Below are 10,918 nucleotides of genomic sequence, written 5' to 3'. Positions count from 1 at the left end.
CATTCAGATAGAAATAGATTGTGTAAAACAGATAGGACTGTCGGCCATGCATAATAAGGAATTGTATTGGTTCACCTCTGTGAGCGCTATGCAGTAGATGCGTCCAGACCACTGGATTTCTAGGCTGATCCCAGATCTGTTTGTGCTATCTTGGTCATTGTTAACACTCAGGGCATCTCACCCACTTAGTGAGTGAGGCTACAAGGCCTCCGGGTGTCAGGTTTGGACTGCCCACATTAAGGAGGTCAGGTGGGACTGAGTGGTATGGGTGGGGTTAGGGGTCACGTGTTACAGGCTAGCTCAGGGTTGTGGCCAAGGTCGGAGGAAACGCATCCACGGCAACAGGGCTATCTGCATCCTCCATGTGTTTCCTGTTGAGGTGCTGCTATTCAGGGTGGGTTGGAGAGAAAGAAAGAGAGAAAAAGAGAGGGACATGGAGCGAGACAGAGAGCGAGAGAGAGAGGAGAGAGAAAGAAAAGACTGACGAGGCCAAAGCTGAGTTGTTTGTATTAAGTTTCTGTCTGAGAACGTATCAGCGTGAGTGTGTGTCAGTATGTCTATGCATGTGTGAACGTATTTGTGATACGTGTATGAGAGTGTGCGTGTAGTGAGTGTGTATGGTCCTTCTCTCGATTCATCCCATCATGCCCCTAAAGCGTTGTGATCAGAGGGCCGTGGGGTCTGTGAGGTTGACAGTGTGTGTGTTGAGTTGGCTGCTATGTGTGTGTTGGGCTCCATCAGTAGTGGAGGCTGCTGGTACTCCCCCTGCTCCCCAGCAGAAAGCCCTCATCCTGCAGAGAGCCTTTCTGGGGCTGGACAAGTGCAATGCCTGCGTGGGGACGTCCATCTGCAAGAAGCTCTTTAAGGATCAGATAAGGTAGGTGTGTCTGTCTGTCTTACTAAGAATCAATAGCTGGGTACAATAGCGCTGATTTTGCTCTCGCCTCTCAACTATTAAATACTTGTAAGTCCCTTTACAGTGAGCTCAGAACAGCACAAGGGATTGAATGTACGAATATGTCACAGTCTTAGTGAATTGACGGTGTTATGACATAGATAGACATCTATAATTGTCTGTGACCTGCTGTCCTAGTTGAATGGTTGTCAACCAACACCTGTGGTCATGATTCTGGGGGAAATCACACACAAACATGTTTCCTGTGCACGTAGTACGGTATATTCCTAACAGACTTCGATGTTACAGTAACGTGTGGCAAGAGTCCTTGAGTAATATTATGACAAAACATTTTCCACATACAGTGGTTAATGTTGATACACCCAAAACACACGGCACGCAATGTCCCAAGTCACCTGTGAAACTTCTGCCATCTGCCAGAGAAAATGGTTCAATTTCCATTGTTTCCAACGGATGCCGTGCAATGGCCAGGAAAGATCAACTGAGCCTCAACTGTGATCCAAGACTAACATAGACTAAGAAGACGAACATAGAAAATATCAGGGTAATACATTTGTTTTCTGATTATGATTTTTAACTTAATCTTATGACAAGCCACCATATCGGCAACTGTTCAAGTGGCCAACTCAAGGTTTGGTTACATTCTCCACACTGCTTTTCCTCTAACATACAGTATTTCAAAGTATACTTTGGGTGCATCTCAGTTGTCTTGAGTAGCTTCCCCACCGCAGCTTGAATCACCCCCTCATCTCCCCGCCCCAGGTTTGATTGGTGGATGTCCCCGGATACCACACTCCCATTGGCTGAGAAGCAGAGTTTCCCGGGGAACCTTACAGATGATTCATTAAGCTGGCGTCCTGTGGTCTTGTCGTTCCTCTCCTCCCCCCGTCTGCACTCGTCCTCTGACCGTTCAATCTGTCGCTCGGTGGGACGGCAGGGTCCCTGCAGCATCGAGGCCGTCCTCAGGGTCACACCCAGATTCCAGAGCTTGAACCAATCACATCTTCTGCTGCCCCATATTGTGAAGGTATGCATAGGTAGATCAATATATATAGAGATATGTACACTATATATACAAAAGTAAGTGGACACCCCTTCAAATTAGTGGATTTGGCTATTTCAGCCACAGCAGTTGGTGACAGGTGTATAAAATCGAGCACACAGCCATGCAATCTCCATAGACAAACATTGGCAGTAGAATGGCTTTCTGAAGAGCTCCGTGACTTTCAACGTGGAACCATCATAGGATGCCACCTTTCCAACAAGTCCGTTTGTCAAATTTCAACTAAGTGCTGTATTGTGAAGTGGAATCGTCTAGGAGCAACAATGGCTCAGCCGCGAAGCGGTAGGCCACACAAGCTCACAGAACGGGACTGTGCTGTCCTTGAGTTACAAACTGCCTCAACGTCAGCACAATCACTTTTAGTCGGGAGCATGAAATGGGTTTCCATGGCTAAGCAGCCGCACGCAAGCCTAAGATCCTCATGCGTAATACCAAGCGTTGGCTGGAGTTGTGTAAAGCCATTGGACTCTGGAGCAGTGGAAACGCAGTCTCTGGAGTGATGAATCACACTTCACCATCTGTCAGTCTGACGGATGAATCTGGGTTTGGCTGATGCCAGGAGAACGCTACCTGACCCAATGTATAGTGCCAACTGTAAAGTTTGGTGGAGGAGAAATAATGGTCTGGGGCCATTTTTCATGGTTCGGGCTAGGCCCCTTAGTTCCAGTGAAAGGAAATATTAATGCATAGCATACAATGACATTCTAGATGATTCTGTGCATCCAACTTTGTGGCAGCAGTTTGGGGAAGGCCCTTTTCTGTTTTAGCATGACAATGCCCCTGTGCACAAAGCAAGGCCCATACAGAAATGGTTTGTCGAGTTCAGTGTGGAAGAACTTGATTGGCCTGCACAGAGCCCTGATCTCAACCCCATCGAACACCTTTGAGATGAATTGGAATGCCGACTGCGAGCCTGCCCAACATCAGTGCCCAACCTCACTAATGCTCTTGTGGCTGAATGGAAGCACGTCCCCGCAGCAATGTTCCAACATTTAGTGGAAAGCCTTCCAAGAAGAGTTGAGGCTGTTATAGAAGCAAAGGGGGGGGGGGGGGACCAACTCCATATTAATGCCCATTATTTTGGAATGAGATGTTCGACGAGCAAATGTCCACATACTTTTGGTCATGTAGTGTATACTGTATATGACTTAGGGACTGGTAGGGGTGTGAATAGATGTTAACAGGTAGAGGTGTGGATGGGTACAGATGTGCAAACAGGTGAGTAAACGTCAATATTCTGTAACGTGGCACCCTCCTGAAACCTTGGCTGTACCCCATCCAGGGTTTGGCACCTCCCCTGTTGCGCTGTCCCTCCCAGAGACTGCTGGACCGCGTTGTGCGCCGCTATGCTGAGGTGGTGGACGTGGGCAGTGTTCAGATGAAGCACTTCTCAGAGAGAGACAAACTACGGCTGCTCTACACACTAGCTGTCAATCAACAGCCTCTCATACTGCAGGTGGGCCAGAGACATACATAGATACTCACAGCCAGTTTCCCTGACACAGATAAATCCTAGGACTAAAAAGCATGTTAAAATGTAGATTCTCCATTGAAAGTGTTTATTTTTGCAAGAACTAGGAATAATCTGTTTCCAGGAAACCAGCCCTTGAGTGCAGGCATAAGTATACTGTAGCATTCTCAGCACAAAACCAGGAAACTTGTGGACATCGTTCTGTAATGGCTTTGGACGGATTTGGATGACTGATGTAATCAAGGTTGTGGGTTCACCAGTTACTGTATCTAGCTTTACTTTAACAATACTGACAATAGAAAGGTTATAGCTATTGGCACCCTATAAATACACGGACCATGGAGATTTTGATACACAATAAAAGCAGCAAAGACCTCAGTTGACTGTGTCCGAGAACAGAAGGAACAGTACCCCCTATAGGTGTAACCAAAACAAACACCATGTTCCCTCCTCATCACCAGATGTTCCCAGGCACCGAGGGCTGGCCATTCCCCCGCTACCAGGGCTCGTGTGGCAGGCTGATGGTGTGGGCAAGCTCCAGACCTCTGTGGGGCCTTTATGGTTCCTCCAGGGAGTTTGTCCAGAGGGTGGACGTGGCCTACCAGCTACTCCATATCACCCAGGGCCTGGGCCACAACAGTCTGGGTTTCCTGCTCTACTACACCAGGCTAGGGGAGGATATGTTTGGCCTGCAGGATGACCAGCGAGTGTTCATCACAGATGCCAGCAGCATAGGGGTCATTGACCTGGAGCAGGGTGAGTGGAACAAATGGGTACTGGCTCTGTCGTTAGAGGATAGGGGGACTCTGCAAATGTGATGTGGATGATGACGATTGTGTTGATGACGACAATAAGGGGTTTCACATTCCCAAAGAACTCAAAGCTCTTTTACAAAGGGTTGGGGAATCGGGGCGGGCTCACCTCATCCATAACAGTGAAAATACAGTATATGTTCATAGCTGGGAGAGTCAAAAAGAGTCAGAGATGTGATCAGAATAAATATTCCTTTGAATATTCCTTAAAAGTACGTATAGTTATGAGCTTATTGTGTGGCTTACACAAGCATGTCTGTCTGATCCACTGCATAGAAACAAATCAAATCAAAGTTTATTTGCCATGTGTGCCTTACAGTGAAATGCTTACTTACAGGCTCTAACCAATAGTGCAAAAGAGGTATTAGGTGAACAATAGGTAAGTAAAGAAATAAAAACAACAGTGAAAAACAGTAGCGAGGCTACATACAGACACCGGTTAGTCAGGCTGATTGAGGTAGTATGTACATGTAGATATGGTTAAAGTGACTATGCATATATGATGAACTGAGAGTAACAGTAGCGTAAAGAGGGTTTGGCGGGTGGTGGGACACAATGCTCATAACCCGATCAGCCAACACACAAGCAGACAGGGAGTTTTCCAGAAACATCACTGTACTATCAAGGTTCAGTCTTTAATCATTATCAGCCGGATGTAGCTGATAGTGTTATTTAGAACCTCACACAGGAAGGATATTTTTTACCCTGTTCCTCTTTTTTGAAACCGTCAATTAACACTTCCTTTTTTCTGTTCTGCAAATCATTATATTGGGGTCACAAACATCTGTGCTCTTATCAGACAAGTTTAGGTAGAACCTCCCTGTTTCAAAACATTTTCTCCCTATTGAACACAACCCAGGTTTATTTTGTGTGCTAGTAATCAGAGGCAATGGTGCCTCTTTTAGCTCTTCTACTGAGATGCTGTGTGCTGTAACAGAATTGTAAGTACCTACAACAGACGAAAAAGCTCCCTGGCAATGAGAGTAGTTAAGTTCCTTTCTTTATGAAACAAAGGCAATATATTCCACTGTATCAGATATACGGAAACTCAGTGGGGACATTTAATGATGTCAGTTATCTTTGTGTTGGTCAGGATCCTTGCTGTGGCATCATATGGAAGATTGGGTTGGAATAACGTGGGCAATGGGCCCACACACAGACTAGGGAAGTTTATCCCTATGACTGTCATCTCAGCAGTAAAAGAGGACTCAGTGGCAAACCTTGTTTGTCGATGTTACAAACTAGGGAATGGATGCAGAGAAATTATACAGTATAGGTATTAAAACGTATACACTGAGTATACCAAACACTAGGAACACTTTCCTAATATTGAGTTGCACTCCCAGACACTCATCTAAAACAACAACTGCGCGTTGTTGGAAAAGGTCCCGTAAGTAAACATTTCACTGTTAAGCCATGTTCATATCGGCAGTTTGAAGAGACTCAAATCCAATTTTTGGCATATCTGATTCAAATCTGTTATTTTTCCTGCAGTCTGACCGACAGGTTTGAAAAACAAAACTTATTTGAGCATTAAAGCCTGCAGTGTGAACACGGCTTTAGTCTACATCTGCATGTGACTAATAACATTTGACATCACCTACACTTATCCAGTCTTTTTAGTAAGGGTCAAAGCATTTGGATATGGTCACACTTACACTCTCTCTTCCAGGGTTCCCCCCAGACCGTCCCTCCCAAACAGGCTCTGATGGGGACATCTTCTCCTGCCTGGGTCAGGGTACATCCCCCTGCCATCGCTCTCCTCCCTGCAGCTCTGTCCGCCCTACCCAGAGCCTCACTCTGCTCTGCACAGCACTCCTGCCCAGACTGCTGCTCACAGAGAGGGGGGCCCAGACAACCAGGCTACCCATGGAGGGTGAGGCAGAGGCGGGGAGGTTGGCAAGAAACGTGCCCCTGTTGCTGGGTGTGTGTGCAGACCCTAGCCAGCCTGACTGGAGGATTATGGCAGCAGTAGGATCTCTGATGGACCTGCTAAAACCCATGAGGCCCTGCAACCCACACTACACCTACAGGTACCCAGAGTGCAGATACAACCAAGACTACTGAGAGCTGGCAGGACTACAATACCCATACTACCCTGCTACAGCCATAGACAAATGTTAAGTCCACAGGTGCCCAGAGTGCACATATGAACTGGGATCCAGACAGTTGGTGGGACCGTGCTTCTACACCTGCATTGCTTGCTGTTTAGGGTTTTAGGCTGGGTTTCTGTACAGCACTTTGATATATCAGCTGATGTAAGAAGGGCTATATAAATACATTTGATTTTTGACTGCAGAGCTTTGATATTAGACTGACAACGGGACTCTGGAGTGTTGTGTGCTGGAATGACTATGCACTGAGCTGAGTTGACTATGCACACAAAAGGGGGTGGTGGTTCTGCACGGGGCAGTGTATGTGAAGTCTGTAGTACTTAGCAGCTTGTAGTGCTTGCCTGCTGCTTACCTGCTTTAGACCTCAGCTACTTTCAGGTAGTGAACCGGTCACAGTAGCTCTGTGCATCATAGGAAAGATGAACATGTAAAGAAGAAGCATGAGAAGTTCCACATGTAAATAAAGAAATTCTGTTAAATGATGCATAAAACATCCTTCAAACAATAAAAGCATTTCAAGGAGGGTCTCTGCACAATGCTTTGCTAAAGCAATTTTATTCATTTAGAAAACAGGAGGGGCCGTGTATAAAATGACACGACTCCTTCAAATTTAATGGCAGGAAATTACAGCATTCCAACAAAGATTTTCAAGCAATAAATATGCATTTTATAAATAAGGTAAATTTACAACAAGATTAGAAATAAAATGAAAATCACAAATTAAAGTTTATTCCTTAAAAGTCTATGTGCAACCCATTTCTCTTGGTGACTTGGCTGTTTTTCTCTCTCATTTTATTCATTTTTTTTACCTACAGAACCAAAACATTAGTATGGTTCCAAAATAACAATAAAAGCTGTAAAAAATATATAAAATCGCTCAAACTCTTCACATTACAAAATGTTGTTTTCTTATTATTTCTTGCCCAAAGTAGTATCTATCTAACATACAAAAGACCAGCTATGCTAGGACTTAGACTCATCTCAAGGGAAACAAACTTAGAGATGTATATCAGCCCACAAACAGAATTAAAAAAGGAACAATTCTGCAAGTCAGTAGTCTGTGTGACGTTGTTGCCAGTTATAACATAATATATACAAAAAGTCGCAAGTCACTATTTTTTATCAATTTTTGTGTGTTTTTCTAGAGAAGTTCCAGCTAAGCCAGGCAGCATTGGAACAGTCTGGTGGCAGTAGCTGGCAGGAGTAATGCCCTCCCCCTCCAGTCCTCTAGGGGGAGGACACCTCTGCTCTGCTCTGGGCAGGTTGCATAGACACACAGCTTTTCACACAGCTGCCTTGTGGGATAGCTACAGAGAGCAGTGGAGGACTGCTGGCTTACTTCCTGAATATCAGAAAAGGGTATTCTGGTAGGTTTCGGGAGTCCAGGGAGGATTCTTATTGTCCTCAGAACAACAGAATGTTACCGTCAAGAGGAGGAAGGCAGAGGAGCGGCCTGTGGAGGGAGAGAGAGGGATGAGATCATTTTGGCTATGTAAACAGTTAAACATTAAACTCCTAAAGCCTTACTAGTGAACTAGTACACTTTTACAAAGTGTGCATGATCATATACTCTTACTTGAACTAATGTGAATTCTGACTCACCAGTGTGTAGACTTACTACTTTCAATACTATCACATTTTAAGAGTGAATCTTCTCTTCAATGATACCATATGACAGTGACTGCAGTAATTATGCAAGGAGGAATGATAGCCTAAGTGAATGTTGGCTCCTTGCACAATGCACGTCTCCCTCGGTCCCTCTGGCTTGTCAATATGGTGTTTATGCCGATTTATTTTTCCACTTGTTTATGCCTCCATCCTTGGTACAGTAGCTAGTTAGCTAGCTTGATTTGCACTGTTTTAGCATTTCTAAGCACACCACTTGACCAGGTATTAGATTAGGGGAAGCAAAATGAAATACTCCTCCTTGGGGGACTTTTAGGGAGATTTAATGTAGAAAAATGTCATAAAAGACCCGAACACTTCACCTCTATATGCCTGTCACAAACTCAATGGCAAGGGAAACTTTGTGGGCCGGACCCAGAATATAATGTTGCAAATTTGCTAGTGAGATCTCAAGATAGGTAGAGTAGAAGCAGAGTAGAGAAACAATGCAATTGAAAGACAACCTGAACAAACTTTCATGCATAGAAAATATGATTTATATAGGACATTTATTTTCATCAGGATATTTTCTGCTGGACAATTTATCAGGCAGTTTTATTTGTCTGCTTTTATATATTTTTAATCAGCCAAGAGTCGGCAATTACCAGCTAATGGAAACACTGGTGTAAACTATTCATGTGACGTGGTCATTAACCTATTAGTCATCATAAAATCACAAGTGTCCTTGCTGACTTACGAGTGTGAACTGGTCGTAGACCTGGGTGAGGTCGTCCATCTTGTACTGCTCCAGCACCACAAAGTTATCCAGGTTACAGCTCCCCCTACGGGCACAGTCCTGACAGTGCACCACGTACGTCTTCCTGCTGTTGCTCTCACTGGTTACAAACAGCAGGTCAAACACCTCCACCTGCAGATGGAGAGAGAGGTGAGATTGTGAAAGGAGGTAGGTGTGCGCGCGTTCACATGTGTGTATGTGAACGTTTAAAGATTAAAATGTTAAATCACTACCCAAATTAGTTTTTTTTTTCTCACAAAATTTTAAATCACAGTGCAGTTATGACAAAACTACCACTAAACAGCTCCTGATCATCATCACAAAGGGAAAACATTTTACAAATAGGCCTACCTAATGCAACAATGGGAGTCTGGATGCGCAGCACACGTGTTTAGATGGAGCGGTCGGATAGAAATTGAGTAAGACACGTAACGGAGAGAAAAGAGAATGTGGGGAGAAGAAATGTGATCACTTGGCTAGGTTTATTTTTTTGTTGTGAGTCGCTAATGCACACAAGAGGCTTTTTGCCCCTTGCCAGATAGCCGCTGTGAATAAAAATGTGTTCTTAATTGACTTGCCTGGTGAAATAAAAGGTTAAATCAAAATAACAAATGGAAAGAACACTAGAGTCAACATGAATTAAAGGTTGCTTTCGGGACAACATTACAGCTGCCCGAAGCAGATTCCAGATGGCGCCTACTGTATGACTGCGGTAGCACTTCATTGCCCCAGAGAGATCATACCACGCAATACAAATTGACGTGGAATTTTAATTAAACGTTCTAACGGAAAACCGAATTTTTTTTTATTGTTGCAGTTTTAAATTGAAGAAAATTTTTCTCTTTGTCACATCCCTAGTGTGTGTACCTCGCAGATGCTGCAATAATGTGCGGGCTCGTCCCTGGTCCTGCCATGCCACACCAGCTCCTTGCCTGCCGCCTGCAGCAGCTCCCGCAGCATCTGACACTGCTTCAATGTCCGCAGCAGACAGTACCTAGCAGAGACAGACGCGTACAGGGGTTAGCTGTGTGTGTGTGTGCGTGAGAGAGTGAGTGAGTGAGTGTGAGCGAGAGAACAAATGACGTATGTGGGCGTGTGACTCACTTGATCATCTGGAAGAGCTTGCTGTCGGACACTTTGATGTTCCTGGCCATGTTCCAGGAGAGGTGTATCATGGGGACGATGGACTTCACGCTTTGCAGCTTATTCCACTCATATCGCTCTACCGCCAGCTTATACTGGTATGCTGGAGAGAGGGAGACATGGAAGGAGAGGGAAAATGGGATAAAGGGGAAAGGGGAGCAGGAAGATGAGAATCAAATGACAATTCAATTTCAAACTTCACTATGTCATAGCCACAAGTTGACACTGTCATACGCCTAGTTTCCTGAAACAAGTCACGTGTCACGAATCCCTACTTCACAGGAGAGGCAGAAATAACTTCTGGAACACGTTAACTTTCATATACCTAAATAAAAAACTTGTATGGCATCTATAAATATGAATAAAATTCTTATTACGAGCCTAGTTGGTTTAGCCACGGAAAAGGTCATGGATGGGCTGGACATGCCGAGAGATGAGTTCAGATTGGTCTGCCATGTAGCATGCTTCTGTATATAACATGAGCTGCTCAGTATGTGTAGGTAATCCTTTCTAACACGGCTTTTTGGAACGGTATCACAAAGAACTGTGATAATGTTGCCAATGCTCTCCACTCTCTGGAGGACCGAGTTTTGAAATCAGTGGAATGCCCAGTGGAAGTAGAGTGTGATAGCTAAGGAGATGGAGAAAATTCAGGCGTTTGATTGCAAATATATGCGGAGGGAGTTGAAAAGAGAATACACAAAGACTGTTGTATAAAACACCTGTCTCCAGATTACATCGTCAAACTAAGTCCAACCATGGCATCCGTGACAGAGAGGGAGAAGCGTTCATCCACGAATATGGGTAAGAGAGTCTAGCTAGCTACATTTTCAGATATAAGTTTATAATTGTCAGAAAGTCGAAATTGCAAGTTAAAGCGTACTGTTAGCTAGCTAGCTTAACGTTTGCTGACTGGCTCACTAGCTAGCTAATGTTATGTATCTGATCTGTGTAATAATATTAGTCATATCTCTGAGCCATTTGCATTGCTAGCTAGC

The 10,918-nt window shown here is 44.4% G+C and overlaps 2 protein-coding genes across 7 annotated transcripts in view; one reads left to right on the top strand and one right to left on the bottom strand.

Annotated features, from left to right (window-relative positions):
- The first annotated feature begins 274 nt into the window (after positions 1–274).
- On the top strand, positions 275–6,899 carry dipk2b (divergent protein kinase domain 2B). Of its 2 annotated transcripts, none has more exons than XM_029703009.1 (5): positions 275–877; positions 1,679–1,943; positions 3,262–3,435; positions 3,912–4,206; positions 5,935–6,899. In XM_029703009.1, the coding sequence occupies exons 1-5, from the start codon at positions 618–620 to the stop codon at positions 6,327–6,329; spliced, it is 1,389 nt and encodes a 462-aa protein (XP_029558869.1). In that variant the 5' UTR covers positions 275–617; the 3' UTR covers positions 6,330–6,899. The 2 variants fall into 2 exon arrangements, with proteins under 2 accessions (XP_029558869.1, XP_029558870.1); XM_029703010.1 differs by lacking the exon at positions 275–877 and adding an exon at positions 887–1,460.
- Positions 6,900–7,175: 276 nt separating this feature from the next.
- Positions 7,176–10,918, bottom strand: part of kdm6a (lysine (K)-specific demethylase 6A) — a 112,272-nt gene continuing 108,529 nt past the window's right edge. For 4 of the 5 annotated variants that reach the window (XM_029703004.1, XM_029703005.1, XM_029703007.1 and 1 more), the window contains 4 exons: positions 9,882–10,023; positions 9,645–9,771; positions 8,739–8,909; positions 7,803–7,829 (listed from right to left, as the gene is read on the bottom strand). In XM_029703004.1, coding sequence (XP_029558864.1) covers positions 7,803–7,829; positions 8,739–8,909; positions 9,645–9,771; positions 9,882–10,023 — 467 coding nt within the window. Of the gene's footprint in view, positions 7,830–8,738; positions 8,910–9,644; positions 9,772–9,881; positions 10,024–10,918 lie in introns of all 5 variants that reach the window. The other variant, XM_029703002.1, reaches the window with a different exon arrangement.

This window comes from Salmo trutta, chromosome 20 (assembly GCF_901001165.1).
Source record: "Salmo trutta chromosome 20, fSalTru1.1, whole genome shotgun sequence".
Taxonomy (NCBI): domain Eukaryota; kingdom Metazoa; phylum Chordata; class Actinopteri; order Salmoniformes; family Salmonidae; genus Salmo; species Salmo trutta.
Note: the sequence above shows the minus strand (reverse complement) of the source record. Positions and strands in the feature narration are given on the sequence as shown.